At 38.4% G+C, this 21069-nt stretch overlaps 1 protein-coding gene across 1 annotated transcript in view; it reads left to right on the plus strand.

Annotated features, from left to right (window-relative positions):
* The first annotated feature begins 250 nt into the window (after nt 1-250).
* Nucleotides 251-21069, plus strand: part of LRBA (LPS responsive beige-like anchor protein) — a 746329-nt gene continuing 725510 nt past the window's right edge. The window contains exon 1 of the mRNA XM_068990001.1: nt 251-469. Within this exon, the coding sequence (XP_068846102.1) occupies nt 251-469 (219 nt within the window). The remainder of the gene's footprint in view (nt 470-21069) is intronic.

Raw genomic sequence — 21069 nt, forward strand, 5'->3', positions numbered from 1 at the left:
CCCTACAACAAAACCGAGCCCCTTTAACATCGATCTGATCTTCCAATAGGGTTTGGCGTTATTGTCAGCCTCCGGGAGAGAGATTGGACAAATATTCTCCAGAATCAGCAGGGCGACGCCAAGGACTTTCCACACCAACTGCTCTTGGGGTTTCTCCACAGCTCGGAAGAGTGACCCTGTCCGTTTTGCGTGGCGTCCGTGTGCTTGGTCCCGGCGTGACTCTTGAGTTGTCCTTTCCCGTGAACTCGCCATGGCCAGTGACGACAATACTGTCCCATCCCCGCCACCAACAGGTGATGCCGGGGGAGGTGGAGGGAAAGGAGGAGCAGCCCCTGCCGAAGGGGGTGCCTTGTCCCTGACGCCAGGACTCCCCATCAGGGGTATCAGAATGAAATTTGCCGTGCTGACAGGCTTGGTTGAAGTTGGAGAAGTATCCAATAGGGATATTGTAGAAACTGTCTTTAACCTGGTAAGTAGATCTCTATTTTACCAGTGTTATCTTCTCAGTGGGTTGGAGAACAAGACCTTAGAGCTGAAGCCATGTGCTTCACTCAGGCTGGTGATAGAAACACAATTCTGCTGACCTAAGTTAATCACTTTCTGATATTTTCAGCTTAAGGGGAATTATGTAAACTTACACCCTCCAGGTTTTGTGAAAGTGAGCAGATCCTTTGGTCCTAAGAAAATAATTGTTACCATGGAAGTATTATGGAGGACTCCTATGGAGGAGTTTTATTCTATAATTTTTTTTTTCTCCCCTTGGGATGTATATCTAAGTGTGCATTTGTCTTTGACATTTTAAATAAGTTCTTGTGCCCTTTTTTTGGAGTTGAGAAATAATGTAAAGGGTAGTTCTACCTACTCCTTTTTGAGTAAGTTATGTTTTGCCATAAATTTTGAACAGAAAATTCTTGTTCACAGGGCTGATGAAAGATTAATTTGCTGCAAAGTTAGCATTTATATTTAATTTCGATTAGTTTTATTTTTAGACATTAGGAACAAAAGTCAAATTTTGGAATGAAATTTAGGGTTACATCTTTTGAAAATTGAATGGCAGTTTAAAAAGAGGATTGCGGCAGAAGTAGTATGATTTTTATTTCTCTTGTGAATTCATGTCTATCAGCAAAGGATGTTTGGACATTGGAAGTTGCTGGTTATACTACTGTGAGCTACGAATGTTATTTGTAAAAGGTGGATATGCCATACTTCCCTTTTCTTGTAGTCATAGAAATAGTTTTCATTTCTAATGGGGACTTTTTAGATTTCTTTATTTCAAGCTGTTGCCTGTCAATGTACGATAAATTTGGCTTTGATATTTCTCCTCCTTCCGCCTACTCACCTGTGTTACAAGATAATAGAAGGGAAGAAGTATGAAGGTTCAGTAGTTGAATAACTGTTTAGCCCCTTTCCCCTTTGCCTCTATTTTTTCAAGGTTAGGCTTGTTTTATTCAGGGCAGTTAATTATTTCCTTCACTAGACCTTTACTAATAGATTGGTTACCTGTGGTACAGTTTCTAGAATGAGAAAGTAGCTAGATGAAATTCACTTACCTATGGAATATGAAAAATTTGAACAATAGAGTATTGCTCTAGCAGTTTGTTGTATTGGGAGTTTATATGCAAAGACATACACATACACACTTTAAAGTAGGTATATTGTGGAAATATTGAGATGTACACAAAATAGAACAGTGTAATAAGCTCTGGTGTCTATTATCCAGTTTCAACAGTTAAAAACATTTTGGGAATCTTGCATGTATGTGGACTTTCACAGTTTGTGAATCTGAGGAAGATAAATGGCAAATTGATGTGTTCCTTTATCTCAAGATAGATTTGAAAACTGCTTGTCAATTTTCCTTTTTTTCTTTTTCTAAACCTCATGTTTCTTGGATGTTAAAGAAAAATCTGCGGTAGTGATAGAGTCCCTCATTAATTGTGTGTGTGTGTAACACCAGATTCCTCTGGCAGAGGATTCCAACTCCTCTGTGGAGGTGGATGACCAAACATGAGTAACTTTTATTTTATCGTTAAGGAAAATCCAAATTCTGTAGTGATAGTTTATATGCTGCCTAGAATTCTAGACCGGGTATGGATTTTAAGGTGATTGGTTAAGTCTTTCATAACTGTCTGTGGGGCAACAGGTGTCTGGGTAAAAGGAGAGGGGAAAATCTGTTCAATTACACCTGCTCTTCACCACCATTCTCTTCTCATGTACAGCAGAGAAAGTTGCTGAAAGGATTAGATTAGTTCTTTTCTTCTGTTCTTCCTTACAAGACTTTTCATGCTCCTACCCGGGTATCAGGGGTCTTGGCCAGTCTTTTGAAAATCTTGGAAACTGAAAATGTTAGGAATCTGGAAAGCTAGTCCATTTCAGTGTTGTTAGGACTGCTACACTTAATATTTTCTAATTGATAGTTATCAGCCTTTGTCTCAGTTCTACTCGAAGAAGGAAGTTGTATTAACTAATAATAGGTGTGATAAAAAAAAAAAAAGCTAGTGCAGTTTAGCACCAGCTAGGCAATGGGACCGGAGAAGGTAATGGCAACCCACTCCAGTACTCTTGCCTGGCAAATCCCATGGACAGAGGAGCCTGGAAGGCTGCAGTCCATGGGGTCGCGAAAAGTCGGACATGACTGAGCGGCTTCACTTTCACTTTTCATGCATTGGAGAAGGAAATGGCACCCTACTCCAGTGTTCTTGCCTGGAGAATCCCAGGGACAGGGGAGCCTGGTGGGCTGCCGTCTCTGGGGTCGCACAGAGTCGGACATGACTGACGCTACTTAGCAGCAGCAGCAGCAGCAGGCAATGGGCCAGGTGCTTTACAAGTGTTTTTAAATTCTTTGCTCATCAAATCTTTAACACATGGAGCTTATTTTATAGATGAGGAAACTGAGAGCCTGGCAGGTGAAGCAGATTGGTGATTCTTAGAATGACGACCCTTCTAGGAATACACCTGTTTCTTGAGTTGATGTAGAGTTGTTTGCTTTCCTGAACAGATATCTATAGCAAGGGTATAGCTTTCCCAAACCTAAGGACAATGGTCGTGCTAAAGGGGAATAGTGAAACTTTGTTCACATTTCATTTGTTCTTCTTATTCAAATAGCTTTCAAAAAGCTGCTTAGAAAAGACCTAAAAAGTAATATAAATTTTTCAGGTTTCGTTAGTGTTTTCAATCAGAATGTAGATGTAGAAGGTTGATGATTAGCTTTTTTTTTTTTTAACAGTATGCTGGATTAAGAATTTTTAAGTTGTGAAAAATAGCATACAGACAAAAGAATGTCTAAAATGTATAAGTAATAAATATTATAACTATAAGCCCCATGAAACTTCCATCTAACTTAAAGAATCAGCATGTTGCCAGTATCACTGAATCCTTATGCAAGCGCCTCCTTTATCCTTCCTTCACTGGAGTTTTTGTTAGTAAGTTTATGTAGCTTTTGTAACTTTTCCCTATTTTTCAGACATTTTATTAAAAATAGATTATATTCTACCCATTCTTTCTAATTAATTACATGTTAGTTACTTTAAACCATGAAGTTTGTACTGTTAAAATTAAACAACCTCCCCTCCATGAGAGTTGTCCAGAGAGGTGGTAGAGCTATATAATTCCTGAGGTTGTTACAAAGTTGTTGGCCTCAACTTTGCTACTGTAGCTTGACCTTACACTATTAAAAATTTCTTTGAAATTTGCCACCCTTTTTGTAATTTCTTTTGAGAATCTTTGTAGGTAATTTTTGATTAACAGTACACCTGTGTATTCAAGTGTTTCAAACTTGTGGTTTTACATTTTTCTTGTCACAATTTAAAAACATTTTATTTTGTCTCCATCTGTATGCTAAAGTAATTTGTCAAACTTTTGGACCCAGAATAGTTAATGTTTTGGCATTTTTCTGGAACTTGCAGCTGAGTTTAAGGCTTCTACCAAGTGTTTATAGGTAGTCAGTGCTATTTAAGAATGATGTTTTCCATGGGCTGGTGACAAATACACATTTATATGAAATTTTTTTTTTCTTTACAATTAACTGTACCATTTTATTTAAATGTTAAAGCTTCAGGATTTCCTAGGCAGTTCAGTGGTTAGGACTCAGCACTTTCTTGCCATGACTTGGGTTCAATCACTGGTTAGGATACTAAGGTCCTGCAAACTGTGTGGTGAGTGTGGCCAAAAAAAAAAAAATTAAAGCTTAGAAGGTGGAATATAGTTCTTTATTACTCATTATGTGGCATTTGATACAGGTTCTGCAAAATATTAATGCTGCAAACTCTTGATACATATAGTAGCTGGGCAGATTCTACAGAGCCTTCATTTGTATTGATTCTGTGCGAAGAGTATACTTGTAGGGCAGCTACTGTTCCGTGTTAGCTGATTGTTGTCCTGCAGTAACATGAGCCCAGTGATGTGTGAACCTTTTGATTTTTCAAGAACTGGAGATCTAGATTAAAAAACATTTAAAATATCAAAATAAAATATTAAAAAATACTATGTGGGACACATGAAATTGCAGGCAGTTTCTTTTCAAACTTTTATCTGGAACTTTATTAGAAAGGTAATTATGCATTGTGTTTCTGTCTTGATGTGCATATCTAGAATTATTTCCTCCTTAATACCTGAAACTAATTTAAGGGTTAAGAGAAATCTATTCTAATAGAAACATGGTTGTTAATGGGCTTCTCCTCCATATTAGTTTGTACTTCATGTTGTAATAGAAGACTCAAACTGGTTTAAATACAATAAAAAGGATTTATAGGCTCATTTATCTGCAGGCTAAAGGTAGGGGAAGTTATATAGTAACAGTAATATTAAAGAGCAACAGTTTCTTTCTGTTGCTCTTCCCCTTTCTGTGATGTCAGCTTTAATCCATTGCTGTTGCCCTCATGCTGGTAGGACGGTTGCTAGTGGTCCTTGGGGCCATAGGATTCTTGTTCAGGGCGCTGGGGAGAGAGCACCTGTCCTAACTTCTGAACAAGAGTCCTGATTGGACCACTGAAGCAGTGCCTGTAGCCATTGGAATGTGCTGATTGGCTTAAGCAAACCATGGCCAACTGGTTTACCTAAGGATCCAGTCAGTTTCCTCTAAAGTATTTGGGCTGTTTGGGGATGGATGGATACACAAATAAAGATCTGGGTAAAACATTCAAAGTGTGAATGGATGCTGGATAGGCAACCCATAATGTCCGTTACTCTCCTTTACAAATGCATAATAATAGAACAGGGTTTCCCTGGTGGCTCAGACCTAAAGAATCTGGTTATAATGCAGGAGACTCAGGTTTGCTCCCTGGGTTGGGAAGATCCCATGGAGAAGGGAATGGCTACCCACTGCAGTATTCTTGCCTGGAGAATTCCACACACAGAGAAGCCAGGTGGGTTGAAGTTCATGGGGTATCAAAGAATGGAACATGATCGAGCGACTGAATAGTAATGTTAAAGATATTTGTGTAAAGAGAAAAAAAAAAGCTATCTTAACCCCTTGTCATGATCTTGAGCAAGTTTTTTTAACCTTTGTGCCTTCGTTCCCCCAGCTCTGCAAAGGGGAAACTATATTATAGCAAGAGTTAAATGAGTAAATACTCACTCAGTTCGACTGTTTGCGACCCCATGAACTGCAGCCCACCAGGCTCCTCTGCCCGTGGGATTTTCCAGGCAGGGATAGTGGAGTGGTTTGCCATTTCCTTCTCCAGGGGATCTTTCCGACCCAGGGATTGAACCTGAATCTCCTGCACTGCAGGTAGATTTCTGACTGAGCTACCAGGGAAGCCCTTATAAAGCACTTAAAATAGTGTGTGGCACATTAAGTACAATGTTTGTCATTTTAGATAGCTAAAATCATCATATTCCAGCCTTATCTTACAATTTTGTCATTGCTGCTTTTAGAGGTGTGTGTGATTGCGTGCAAGCTAAGTTGCTTCAGTTGTGTCTGATTCTTTGTGACCTATGGACTGTAGCCCACCAGGCCCCTCTGTCCATGGGATTCTTCAGGCAAGAATACCGGAGTGGGTTGCCATTTCCTTCTCCAGGGGCTCTTCCCCCAGGGATGGAATCTGTGTCTTTTACATCTCCTGCATTGGCAGGCAGTTTCTTTAGAGGTGACTTGATTTTAAGCATCTTTATTGAAGTATAAGTTACGTACCATACAGGTCACTTGTTTTAAGTGTATATAGTTCATTGATTTTTAGTAAGTTTCCAGAGTTGCACAAGCATTACCACAATCTAATTTTAGAATATTTGCATCCTGTGTTCAAGACATTTTATAGTTTTAGTTCTTATATTTAGCCCAGTGATCTATTTTGAGTTAATTTCTGTATGGTGTGAAAGAGTAAGATAAGGGTCTAAATTCATCTTTTTGTCCCTGCCATTTGGTGAAAAGGCTGTTCTTTTTTTTTTTTTTAAATAATTTATGTTAACCTTATATCCTACACTACTACTACTACTAAGTCGCTTCAGTCGTGTCCGACTCTGTGCGACCCCAGAGACGGCAGCCCACCAGGCTCCCCCGTCCCTGGGATTCTCCAGGCAAGGACACTGGAGTGGGTTGCCATTTCCTTCTCCAATGCATGAAAGTGAAGAGTGAAAGTGAAGTCGCTCAGTCGTGTCTGACTCTTAGCGACCCCAAGGACCGCAGCCTACCAGGCTCCTCCGTTCATGGGATTTTCCAGGCAAGAGTACTGGAGTGGGGGGCCATTAGATACATTTAAAATTTTGTATCTCATGCATTCTTATTAGATGTCCATACGACATTTAGAAAAACTGGCCAAAAGATAAACATTACTAATTTTCAAAAGTAGAATTCTTTTATTTTGTGTGTGATTCAGTTATACATATGCACATATATTTTTGAAATTATTCTCCATTGTAGGTTTTTACACGATATTGACTGTAGTTCCCTGTGCTGTATGGTAAACCTTTGTTGCTTGTTGCATATCTATTTTTTAAAGTTAGAAATCTTGCATTCTATTCATACTAAGTCGAACAAGTGAAATCAAAATGTTGATCCTTTCCCATTAAATTGCCTTGGCATCTTTGTAAAAAATCAGTTAATCATAAATGTAAGGATTTATCTGAACTCTTAATTTTTTTCCATTGTTCTAAAGGTCAGTTTTTACATTAGTACCAAACCATCTTGATTACTATAGCTTGTAGTAAGTTTTCAAAAATAGGGCTCTATGTCCTTTTTGTTTTTCTTTTCTGAGATTGTTGGGTATTCTAGGTCCTTTGTATTTCCATATGAGTTGTAGGATGAACTCAATTAGTTTGTTAAAAAAAAGGAATGTATTTTGATTTATTTAGGTCATTTCTTTCATCAATGTTTTGCATATGAGGAGATGAATTATTTTTGAATATATATATATATATATATATATATATATATATTTGGTGCTGCTAGTAAAATGCTCCTGTAGGCATCTTTGTGCATTGAAATTTCCAGCAGAGGAATAAATAAAGTATATGAACATTTATATAGCTCACGAGTAGATATTGTTAGCTTGTCTGTTAATGTTGAAAATTAAAAGAGATATAGGTGTATTGGTGCATTTTAATAACTTATAGTTTCTTAGAAATGATAAAATTTATAACTTAGGCCCCCGCAGATATACAGTCTTGTTTCTGTTTTGAATAGGTCCATTTTGAACTGGGAAATCATTTGGGAACTGAAAAAGTCAGTGTTTTTTTGTTGTTTCATAGAAAGGGAAACTGAGTAAGCTTTTTGTTTTGCATCCTGACTTAGCTGAACTAATCAAATACATTTAATTTTTATATTATACATTACGTCTTTTTATATATAGCTTCTTTAAAATATTTTTAATGCTTTTTTATGTTTGCAAGAAAAATGTCCAGAATACATTTTGTTTTATAGTACTTATCTTAGATGCAGAATAAATTGTTTATCTTTGTACCTCCAGAACTTCTCACAGTGTTTCTTGGTACTTTAAAAGTGTTTCTTAAACGGAAGTGTCTTAATCTCCTCGTTAAATAAATTACATTCATTAGGAAGTCTAGTCTCTATTATTCTTTTCTGCAACAGGTAAAACCTTAATGCATATTTCTTTTATTATTGTTGTTCAGTTGCCCAGTCGTGTCCGACTCTTTGTGACCCCATGGATTGCAGCACGCCAGGCTTCCCTGTCCCTCACAATTTCCTTGAGTTTGATCAAACTCATGTCCATTGAATCGGTGATGCCATCCAACCATCTTATCCTCTGTCATCCCCTTCTCCTGCCCTCTTTCCCAGCATCAGGGTCTTTTCCAGTAAGTCAGCTGTTCGCATCAGGTGGCCATAGTATTGAAGCTTCAGCTTCAGCATCAGTCCTTCCAATGATCAGGACTGGTTTCCTTTAGGACTGATTTCTTTTATTATTTTCTGACTATTTATTATGATGATACTTGCATTTTTCATTATATAATTTTGAGTTACCTCAGTATCTCTTTTACCCCTAAGAAGAACAATTTCATTATTTTCAAAATAGTCTATTATAACTTGCTCTTAAAGTAGTTTTTTCCTTTTACTCTAGTATTATTTCACTAGATCTCACCTAACAGAATGTGTAGTCAGACACCTACCTCTGAGTAAATTTCCAGTGAGTCTTTGGCTTAAAAGCTGTTGGGAAAAGATATGAAATAAAAACCAAAAGGAAATGGTACAAAGAAAAACTGCTGAGAGTACACAAATTCTGTTTAATTGACTAATTTCATAAAACCCTTTTGAGTTTTAGATTTTAAAACTTTTTTTTGATACATGTAAATCTGTTTTGATTCTTCAAAAGATCTAATTGGATTTCTCCCAGAATAATATGTGATTGAGATGTGCTTTGTGAAGTAGAGAATTTCCTGTTGTTGGAGGTTCTAGAAGAGTACATACTGGGGATATTCTAGAGTAGATTCTTACTTCAGTTAAGAGATCAGACACCACATTATGTGCCTATCTCATGTTTTTGCTCTGAGTTTTGTTGTCTTGATTAACACCTGGGTTTTTGCATTTACTTCTTAGACGTCTCTTGACCAGACTAAGTGATTTGTGTTCTATAAAAATTAGTTTTAGAGGAAAGGGGCTGCATTTTCCCTGTTGATTCTTACAGAAAGATGAAGAACTGAGGTCTCAATTAACTGTGTTTTGTTAGAAATAAATCTATTGCTTGAGAACTGAGAAAGATTTTCTCCGTGCCTAACAAGATCTTTGTTCATGAATAATGACTTTAGTACTTTTCTTTATAAACTACACTAAATCTCTTAAAGCTATGGCTTCTGATGAAGTATTTAGCTTTGTTGTTTCTAATGAAAATATTTTTCTCATAAAGTAATATAAATATATTATCTCAAGTTCTATATATAGTACCTAATTGAATCCAGTCTTTATCATATTTGGGCTTTAATATCTTGAATAAAAATAATCATCATATCTCAGAGCTTATAAATACACACATACATAAGTAAAACTTTTTACACAGCACATTTTTTTTTGAAAGTGTGGATTTGATGTTAGTACATGAAACTTAAGTCAGTCCTGATAGTAATATGATAATCAATTTCAAATGGGATATCGTATCTTTTCTAGAAACAGAGTAGGCACCAGTGAGGCACTCTGGTATCTAAAATGGAGAAAATATTAATTATTACAAAATTATATAAAGATATTAGAAAGTTATTATTAACATTACCATCAACCTGTTTTCTTAGATAATACAGTTGTGAAATTAATAGATATAATTTTTTATCATTACTGAAAATCTGACCCAAAGTATAGCTGTCTTCATGAATTCATTGTTTTAAATCAGGGGGGAACGTCTTTGCAAATCTTCACCTCTACTTACAGATTTTCAGATACTTAATATTGTGGGAAAAGTGTTAGCACAGTTGACACTTGAACAACATGGGTTTGAACTGTGTGGATCCGCTTATATGTGGGCTTTTTTCAATAGTAAATGCTATAGCACTCCACGATCCATGTTGGTTGAATCCAAGGGTGTAGGGGAACCTCATATATGAAGGGCTGACCAAGTTATATGTGAATTTTGAACTGCATGCAGGGTTGGCCCCCCCCACCCTGAGTCCTCGCATTGTTCAAGGGTCAACTGTAGTTCTTGTAATCATTAAACCAGGCACTGTTTGCATTAGAGGAACGTACTTCTGTATATTTTCATGTTTTCTTAAGATTTTTATTGCATTGTGAAGGATTTCTCTTTCTTTTGGGAGAAATTAGATATGAACCAACATCAGTTCCACAAGATACCTGCATGTTCTACTGTTTAACAATCCTGTAGGAGGTGATTCAAGGCGAGGATATAAGTTATAGCAGATCGGACTGTGCTGTTGTAATACTCACTTTATAAATGATGAAACAGAGGATATGTAGCTTGCTTACATCACTGGGCAAGTAGTATTGCTGAGATTCAAACTCAGGGAATCTACAACCTGAGCTCTAAACAGTAAGCCATATATAGTGTATAGCTGCAAAGAACCGTAAATGTGAAATAGTGACTTTTTTTTTTTTTGAAATAGTGACTTTCATCTTTCAATAGGCATCTTTCAATAAAGTAATTGAATTGTATCTGTTTAATCAGATTGTTTAAAACACGCCTAGTCAAGATTTAGCTTGGGGCATTTAGAGTTTGTTTGTTTTTCCCCTTTAAATCTAAATGTGTATTAGGAAAGGGGAGTTTTTAAGGAATGTGATATTAAAATTGAATGGAATTAATGACATAGTTTGCTTCCCTGGTGGCTCAGATGGAAAGAATCGGCCCACAATGTGGGAGACCTGGGTTTGATCCCTGGGTCGGGAAGATCCCCTGGAGGAGGAAATGGCAACCCACTCCAGTACACTTGCCTAGAAAAATCCCATGAACGGAGGAGCCTGCTGGGCTATAGTCCATGGGGTGGCAAAGAATCAGACACGACTGAGTGACTTCATAGTTAGGCGCCTTCATGGTGGCTTAGCAGTAAAGAATCCCCGTACAATACAGGAGATGTAGGAGACGCAGGTTCGATCCCAGGGTCAGAAAGATCTGGAGAAGGAAATGGCAACCCAGTGCAGTATTCTTGCCTGGGAAGTGGCACGGATTAGAGGAGACTAGTGGGCTACAGTCCATGGTGTCACAAAAGAGTAGGACGCGACTTAGAGACTAAAGACGACAATGCGAAATACTGGAGTCTCACTCTCACAGTCCATGCTTGGCTAGTTAAACCTGGGCAAATTGAAGTGGCCTTGAATAGTGATCTGTAAAAAGTGAAGTTTTTAATCATTTTTTTGTATTTTATATACTGACCACATTGAGCACGTAATCGGAAGTTCGTTTCAGTTCAGTTCAGTTGCTCAGTCGTGGCTGACGCTTTCACGCCAGGCTTCCCTGTTCATCGCCAAAACCTGGAGTTCACTCAGACTCATGTCCATCGAGTCGGTGATGCCATCCAGCCATCTCATCCTCTGTCATCCCCTTCTCCTCCTGCCCCCAATCCCTCCCAGGATCAGAGTCTTATCCAATGAGTCAACTCCTTGCATGAGGTGGCCAAGGTATTGGAGTTTCAGCTTCAGCATCATTCCTTCCAAAGAAATCCCAGGACTGACCTCCTTCAGAATGGTCTGGTTGGATCTCCTTGCAGTCCAAGGGACTCTCAAGAGTCTTCTCCAGCACCACAGTTCAGAAGCATCAGTTCTTCGGCACTCAGCTTTCTTCACAGTCCAACTCTCACATCCATACATAACCACTGGAAAAACCATAGCCTTGACTAGATGGACCTTTGTTGGCAAAGTAATGTCTCTGCTTTTGAATATACTATCTAGGTTGGTCATAACTTTCCTTCCAAGGAGTCAGCGCCTTTTAATTTCATGGCTGCAGTCACCATCTGCAGTGATTTTGGAGCCTAAAAAATAAAGTCTGACACTGTTTCCACTGTTTCCCCATCTATTTGCCATGAAGTGATGGGACGAGATGTGATGATCTTCGTTTTCTGAATGTTGAGCTTTAAGCCAACTTTTTCACTCTCCTCTTTTACTTTCATCAAGAGGCTTTTTAGTTCCTCTTCACTTTCTGCCATAAGGGTGGTGTCTTCTGCATATGTGAGGTTATTGATATTTCTCCTGGCAATCTTGATTCCAGCTTGTGCTTCTTCCAGCCCAGTGTTTCTCATGATGTACTCTGCATAGAGGTTAAATAAGCAGGGTGACAATACACAGCCTTGACGTACTCCTTTTCCTATTTGGAACCAGTCTGTTGTTCCATGTCCAGTTCTAACTGTTGCTTCCTGATCTGCCTACAGGTTTCTCAAGAGGCAGGTCAGGTGGTCTGGTATTCCCATCTCTTGAAGAATTTTCCACAGTTTATTTTGATCCACACAGTCAAAAGCTTTGGCATAGTCAATAAAGCAGAAACAGATGTTTTTCTGGGACTCTCTGGCTGTTTCGATGATCCACCAGATGCTGGCAATTTGATCTCTGGTTCCTCTGCCTTTTCTAAAACCAGCTTGAACATCTGGAAGTTCACGGTTCACGTACTGTTGAAGCCTGGCTTGGAGAATTTTGAGCATTACTTTACTAGCGTGTGAGATGAGTGCAATTGTGCAGTAGTTTGAGCATTCTTTGGCATTGCCTTTCTTTGGGACTGGAATGAAAACTGACCTTTTCCGGTCCTGTGGCCACTGCTGAGTTTTCAAAATTTGCTGGGATATTGAGTGCAGCACTTTCACAGCATCATCTTTCAGGATTTGAAAGAGCTCAACTGGAATTCCATCACCTCCACTTGCTTTGTTTGTAGTGATGCTTCCTAAGGCCCACTTGGCTTCACATTCCAGGATGTCTGGCTCTAGGTGAGTGATCACATCATCGTGATTATCTGGGTCATCAAGATCTTTTTTGTACAGGTCTTCTGTGTAATCTCAAATACAGTCTGCTCTTATTCCCGTGTGTTTATACTCTTTTATATATTAACGACATTGATCACATTCATAGGAGAGGATGATGTTGTCTGTCCTATATTTTTCACAAGGAATTCTTTTATCTTACCTATCTAAGCCATCTAGAAGGATAATCTAATGCCAGGAGGCAAGTGAAATATAATGTGATATTTGCTTCTTTTACTATATTATCAGCTTATATGGAATGAAGTGTCATGTGGATGAATTATTAATATACTTTTACCAATACATTTCTGTTTTGATATTTTCCACTAGGACTAAATTTGAAATGTTTTTTCAAATTTTTTTCTGTTTGAACAGAGTATATTGACTGTTATTTGAACTTTAATAACCTTGAGTCATTAATATGAATGCTCGTCCTTGGGATACTGGGTATTTCTATAACCCTTTCCCTCTTCTGCATCTCTGGTCCCACTCCCCTAGTCCAGGTGCTCATCGTTTTTTGCCTGCATAGTTACAAAAATTGTCTGTCCTGTTTCTCTTTTGTTTTCTCCTTTCAAAAACTCTGCACGACTGCTGGTGTGTTCATCAGGAGGGCAAATCTGGCCATTTGCTTTTCCTTCCAAAATCATTGTGTAGTTTTTTCATCCTCTTTTGGACACAGTTTGTTTGAACCTGAATCCTGTTTACTCTGTTATACTGTGTGACTATTAGTTTAAGTTGGGTGTTCATACTAAAGTCATAGAAAATGGCCAGTTAATTAAATTTCTCAAGAATTGTGTTTATTGAAAAACTAGTTCATGATAATCAGAAACATTGAAAAGAAGGATAAGCTTTGAGAAAATGAATTATCTTAAAACTGTATCCCTGATTTAACAGTGCATACTTCATTTGACTTTGATCATTAGTTTTCCTGTGTGTCAAATGGTATATAGTAACTGGTATTTGTTGAAGATAGCCACCAATCAGTTTTCTTTCTCTTCTTTCTCATAACTGGGAGAAAAAGGAAATGACCAGTTCTTTAATATATAGGGAATCATACATCTAATTTGTGATTAATAAATATTCTTAATTTGTATTGTGTTTTCTTCATGATATTTTTAGATAGTACCTTAGTCTGAGAGCAGTAGTATGAAAGAAAAGAAAAATTATATAGTAATTTTTTACTTGTTAGTATCTTGAAAAGATTTGGAAAAAGTTTAGCATTAAATCAAATAGTTAAAATGAGAAATTTTGGCATATGTTTCGGAGTTTCATTTATTCTAAATTCTCATTACTATGGAATGTAATGTTGACCTACACAATTTTTGAATACTTAGAGGATGTCCTAATTAATAATTTTTATTAATACCTGAGTTTGAAAAGTCTCCTACTTTGAAATGACAGTTTTATTAGTTGTTTTTTTTCCTCTGTTGATCCTTATTGTCTCTGATACTTACCGTCTGAATCACTTGGGGATACTTTTGCATCCTCCTCCTTCTTCTCTACCTTGCTCGCACCAGACTTAGATTTCTTTTTTGTTTTTTAAACCACTGAGACTGCTCAAGAGTCTTCCCACTTCATAGAAAAACAGTGTTTTCTTATTCCCTTCTGAACTTGGGTGGAGTTTTCTGGAGCTCTGCTCTGGCTGCTATATGTGCTGGCAAAATGGGAAAGACAAAATGACTATTTCCGTTATCTGCCTCTATGAGATAATAGCTAGTATTCATTGAGTGAGTCTGAGATCTAAGTAGCACTTAGTAGATTCTGCTATTCAGTTTAGTCCATTCTGTTTAGTCTATTCTGGTCCCTTTCCTCTTGTTTTTCTCTCTGCCTAGAATGATCTCCTTTCAGTTGTCTAATTATGTATATCAACAAACAATATAATATAAATATAAATTATATAATTTTTGTATATTGAACTTGTGTTTTTTTATATTCATTTTTTGATAGTTTATTTTCCTTAGTCATATGTCTTATATCTTTATTTTCTTAAACATTAATATTTTAGTATATCTAATCATTCTTATTTTTTTCAGTGTTTGGAGTTGTTTCTTGGGAGTTTGTTTTCTTCATTATTTAAGAGACCGATGAGTGTGTTTTACGGATTTTATTTGTGTGCGTGGTTTGAGGTCTGGTGTACGGTGTGCTCCTGCTGGGAGCGTTGGGGTTTGCTTCTGTCATGCTCCAGTGTCTTCAACTCAGAATATCTTGAAACTAAATTTTCAGTGTGAGTTTTGTTAGATCTCGCAGCTAGTGTGAGTTTGGAGTGAGAGGAGGGAGACTCCTTTTTCTTTTTTGATAGTCCACTGTTCTGTGATGAGCTGACAGTGTTGCTTTTCAGATTCCCTGTCTTGTTTAGGCCGCACGCTCTTTTTCCTTTTCCCTCTAGGCCCAGTTTCTCAACCACTGGAGGTTGGTGGGTGCTCCCAGGGTAGATGCTGGCCTCAGTACTCACTGAGACTTAGTTGTTTTTTCCCTCCAGATATTTTCCTTGGTTCCTTTCTAGCTCAACCATTCATGAAAAAAATTTTTTTTTTGTTTAACATTTCAGCATTTTAAGGAATTCTGAACGAGTGTGTTTCTGGACATCTAGGTCTTCTGTATTGCCAGAAATGGATCTTATTTCTTCCTCCGGTTATCTATATGAGCCTCTCCTTCATTCCCATAAGGTCTCTGTTTAGACGTTACCTTTTAGAGATCCTTTACCTACTGCCAGTTGGGTACCCTCATCGTCACTCTATCTGCTGTATCCTGCTTTATCTTTATAGCGTGTATCTCCATGAGATATTCGTTTGTGTTTGCTTATATTAGAAAATAAGCTCCATTTGTAAGTTTACCACGTTATCATCAATGCTTGAAATAATGCCTGATACATGTTTGGTGCTTAGTATTAATAAACAGGGGCTTTGCTGGTGGCTCAGGTGGTAAAGAATCTGCTTGCAATGCAGGAGACCTGGGTTTGATCCCTGGGTCAGGAAGCCCCTTTGGAGATGGAAATGGCAACCCGCTCCAGTGTTCTTGCCTAGAGAATTCCGTGGAATAAGTGTGCTTAATGCTGTAAATGGATTCTCTCTTTTAATCCTCATTGTAACTCTGTGAGGTAGGTGGTATTATCATCTCCATTTTAAAGATGTGAGGAGTCTTAGGTGTGGAGAGTTAAGTAAGTTGTCCAAGGTCACACAGTAAATGGCAGAGGAAGTCGAAGTTGAACCCCAGGCAGCTTGGCTTCAGATTAACCTGTTCTAACCACTGTACTTTGGTGGTGGTGGTGATGTTGCTTCTTTAGCTGGTTTGTATGACACTGGTATAATTCTAGAGTTCAGCTCTGCTGTGTATCCGATTGTTTCCTTGGGAAAATACATTCTGGATTTCAAGTAATTGATTTTTAGAGAAAAGTTTGGACCCTAATAGGTAACTTGGAAAGCTTATGCAGTGCAGTGGTCTCCCCTTACTTTAAGGATTACTTTCTAAGACCCCAGTGGATACCTGAAACCATAGATAGTACCAAATCCTGTATACACTTTTTTTTTCCTCTACACATGCATCCCTGTGCTATGCTTTAATTTATAAATTAGACACAGTAGGAGGTCATGAGCAGTGGCATAATGAGATAGAGCAGTTGTAGCAGTGCACTGTGATCAGTACCGTGTGACTGAGCTCTCTCTTGCCCGCGCAGAGTATCCTGTCACAGGCAGGCCTCCTGCTGCTGCACCTCATAGGCATGGCCTTGTTTAGGAATTGAAGGTTTGTGGCAGCCTTTCATTCAGCAAGTCTGTCAGTGCCATTTTTCAAACAGCATTTGCTCCATTCATGTCTCTGTGTCATATTTTGGTAATTTTCACAATATTGCAAACTTTCTCATCATTTTAACAGTGATCTGTGACCAGTGATCTTTTGTGTTACTATTGAAGTTGTTTTGACATGTTTTAGCGATCAAGTCTTTTTAGATTAAGCTGTTGACATTTCTTTTTTTTAGACATAATGCTGTTGCGCACTTAACAAACTATGGTATATTGTAACCATAATTTTAATGGATGGAGGAGCCTGGTGGGCTACAGTTAGCAAAGTCAGACATGACTGAGGGGGTCGCAGAGAATCAGACATGACTGAGTGACTGAACAACAACAGCAGAAACAAAACTTCTGTATCCACAGAAACCAAGAATTTCCCGTGACTCACTGTATTGAAATTTTCACTTTATTGGGATTGTCTGGAACTGAATCTACACTATCTCCCAGTTTTGCTTGTACGAGTTTAAAGCCTTTTTCATCTTCAGTTCAGTTGCTCAGTCATGTCCGACTCTTTGCGACCCCATGAATCGCAGCACCCCTGTCCCTCGTGAAATCCCGGAGTTCACTCAAACTCATGTCCATCGAGTCGGTGATGCCATCCAGCCATCTCATCCTCTGTCCTCCCCTTCTGCTCCTGCCCCCAATCCCTCCCAGAATCAGAGTCTTTTCCAATGAGTCAACTCTTCACATGAGGTGGCCAAAGTATTGGAGTTTCTGCTTCAGCATCAGTCCTTCCAATGAACACCCAGGACTGATCTCCTTTAGAATGGACTGGTTCGATCTCCTTGCAGTCCAAGGGACTCTCAAGAGTCTTCTCCAATAACACAGTCCAAAAGCATCAATTCTTTGGTGCTCAGCTTTCTTCACAGTCCAAATCTCACATCCATACATGACCACTGGAAAAACCATAGCCTTGACTAGATGGACCTTTGTTGGCAAAGTAATGTCTCTGCTTTTTAATATGTTCTCTAGGTTGGTCATAACTTTCCTTCCAAAGAGTAAGCATCTTTTAATTTCATGGCTGCAGTCACCATCTGCAGTGATTTTGGAGCCTAAAAAATAAAGTCTGACACTGTTTCCACTGTTTCCCCATCTATTTGCCATGAAGTGATGGGACCGGATGTGATGATCTTCGTTTTCTGAATGTTGAGCTTTAAGCCAACTTTTTCACTCTCCTCTTTCACTTTCATCAAGAGGCTTTTTAGTTCCTCTTCACTTTCTGCCATAAGAGTGGTGTCATCTGCATATGTGCGGTTATTGATATTTCTCCTGGCAATCTTGATTCCAGCTTGTGCTTCTTCCAGCCCAGCGTTTCTCATGATGTACTCTGCATAGAAGTTAAATAAGCAGGGTGACAATACGCAGCCTTGATGTAGTCCTTTTCCTATTTGGAACCAGTCTGTTGTTCCATGTCCAGTTCTAACTATTGCTTCCTGACCTGCATATAGGTTTCTCAAGAGGCAGGTCAGGTGGTCTGGTATTCCCATCTCTTGAAGAATTTTCCACAGTTTATTGTGATCCACACAGTCGAAGGCTTTGGCATAGTCAATAAAGCAGAAATAGATGTTTTTCTGGGACTCTCTTGCTGTTTCGATGATCCACCAGATGCTGGCAATTTGATCTCTGGTTCCTCTGCCTTTTCTAAAACCAGCTTGAACATCTGGAAGTTCACGGTTCACGTACTGTTGAAGCCTGGCTTGGAGAATTTTGAGCATTACTTTACTAGCATGTGAGATGAGTGCAATTGTGCGGTAGTTTGAGCATTCTTTGGCATTGCCTTTCTTTGGGATTGGAATGAAAACTGATCTTTTCCATCTTAACGAAACACTAATAATGTACTGTGTGATCATAACTTCCGCAGTTTGAGATTTGATTGCAACAGAAGCATAGCTTTTTCTTCCTTCTTTGCAATTTCACAAATTGCAAAGATTTGTGATTGAAGATTCGTTCTTACCATAGGTCTTAGCAACCTCAGCATATGATTTTTTTCTTTCCTTATTAAGTCAACTTAATAAGTTGATTTATTACTTAATAAGTAATAAGTTGAGTATTTGCAACTTTTTGCTTAAAATAAGCACTTTATGGCTTCTCTTTCAAATATCCAAATTGCCAGGATCACTACTCTTGCACTTTGGGCCATTATTAAGTGAAATAAAGGTCACTTGAACCCAAGCATTGTTATATTGACAGTTGACCTGGTAACCTTGATGGGTGCTAAGAGACTAAATGGTGGGATATGCTGGACAAAGAAATGATTTGTGCCCTGGGTGGGATGGAGTGAGAGGGCTTGAGATTTCATGACTTTATTCAAAATGGTGTGTAACTTATGAATTGTTTATTTCTGGAATTTTCCATTTAATATTTTTGGACCATGGTTGACTTAAGGTAACTGAAACTGGAAAGTGAAACCATGGATAAAGGGGAACTACTGTATTTAAATCTGATAAGGTTTTCTTTTTCTAATTTCATTTCTTTCAATAAAACAAATTTTTTTTAATAGTTTAAAAATAATTGTTAGTCTGCTGTCTCTTAAGTCATTGTGAAGATTCCGGTGAGGTTATGCTGTGTTGCCTTTATTTCCTACAGCTATTTTGTAAAGTTGTTAAGCATATAATTTATAATAATCAATTTTATTTAGAGGAGGCATGCAAGTAAACTAATTAGTAGATAGGAAAACAGAAGCCTGATGATTCCCTCCTAAGATTATCAAACAAACCTGTATTTCCTTTTGCAGTCCTCATTTTAATGCTGTCATTTCAACTTTACCAGAAACTTGACCTTGACCTTGACTTTCCTTCCTTCATCATTCCTGCAACCGGTGTGACACCAAATACCTCTTAATTCCAAGTTCAGGTGTCTCTTGCTAGGATTATCGTGAAGGCTTTCAAAACTGGCCTTTCCCTCCGCTGCGCCATTCCGCAGCATGGTCCACGGCCCAGCTGCCCCTGTACTTCCCTCCTCTCTCAGCATGCTCGCTCCACGTGCCGTCCTCAAGCTGCGCTGAGCTTTTGCTTACTCCGCCCACAGGTCTTGCCTTTACAACCTCTGTGCGGCTGCTTCAGCTCTTCTCTCCACTGCCATCTTTTCTTCCTTCTCTGCCTGTCATAGCCATGCGTATACCTTAAGACATAACTTAGGTACCATCTTTCTAGGAATCTCTGCCCAACTCTGAGACAGATACCGTCTCCTTCCATTCCACCACAGAAGATTTTTTTTATAACATACAGCATTTACTTAATTCCATTATATGTTTACGTAGTTCTGCCACTAGACCATGAGCTTGAAGGCAGAGATTATAACCTTAATTATCTTCTTTTTTAGTCACGTTTATTAAGATATATATATATAATTTGTTGCTTTCAGATGTAGAGTTTGATGTATGTTGTTCTGTAACCATCATCATAGTTGAGATTATTTCTATCTCCCTAGAAAGGTCTCTTACGGTCCTGTCTACAGCAGACTGTTTTGCCCATTCTCAATCCAACAAACACTGACCTTATTTCTGTCCCTGTCATTTTGTCCTTTCCAGAATGTCAAAATAAAATCATGCAGTAGGTAGCCTTTTGTGACAGCCTTTCATGCTTATTGTTTAGTTGCTAAGTCGTGTCCGACTTCGTGACCCCATGGACCATAGCCCATGAGGCTCCTCTGTCCATGGAATTCTCCAGGCAAGAATACAGAAGTTGGTTGCCATTTTCTTCTGCAGGAGATCTTCCCAAGCCAGGGACTGAACCCATGTCTCCTGCATTGGCGGGCAGATTCTTTACCACTTAGCCTCCGGGGAGCCCTCTCATACTGAGCGAGTTGCATCTGCGTCTTTCATGCTTTTGTGTGTTCCCCTTATTGCTGAGTTGTATTCGTTTGTATGGATGTGCCACAGTTTGTTTATGGGGTTGCCACGTGGTTTCCATTGGCCATTAGGACTAAAGCTGCCGCCAGACATTTTGGTATAAGGCTGTGTGGACTTGTTTTCCTTTTTCCTGGATAAATAACTAAGAGTACGCTTGCTGGCTCATAGAATAAATGTGTTATAAATTTATAAGAAATTGCCAAACGGTTTTCCAAAGTAGCTGTACTATTTTGGCTTCTTACCAGTAATGCTGAGTTTTAGTTTTCCATTCTTGACAATACTTGGTTTTGTCATTGTTTTTAATTTTAGTCATTCTGGTAAGTTTGTTGTGATGTTTTGTTGTGGTTCATTTTTTAAAACTTGTAATATTTAATAATATAGCTTCTGGCATATTCAAGATGGGATAACAAAATATTTTCTTTGATCAGGCAAATGCCTTACAGTTTATGCTACTGTACATCTTAAGCTGCATCACTGTAAGCCAAATCATTTTTAAGATAAAGTGATTTGAATTCAGTTCACTTCAGTTGCTCAGTCGTGTTGGCTGTTTGCAACTCCTTGGACTGCGGCACACCAGGCTTCCCTGTCCATCAACAACTCCCGGAG

This window comes from Capricornis sumatraensis, chromosome 17 (assembly GCF_032405125.1).
Source record: "Capricornis sumatraensis isolate serow.1 chromosome 17, serow.2, whole genome shotgun sequence".
Classification (NCBI taxonomy): Eukaryota; Metazoa; Chordata; class Mammalia; order Artiodactyla; family Bovidae; genus Capricornis; species Capricornis sumatraensis.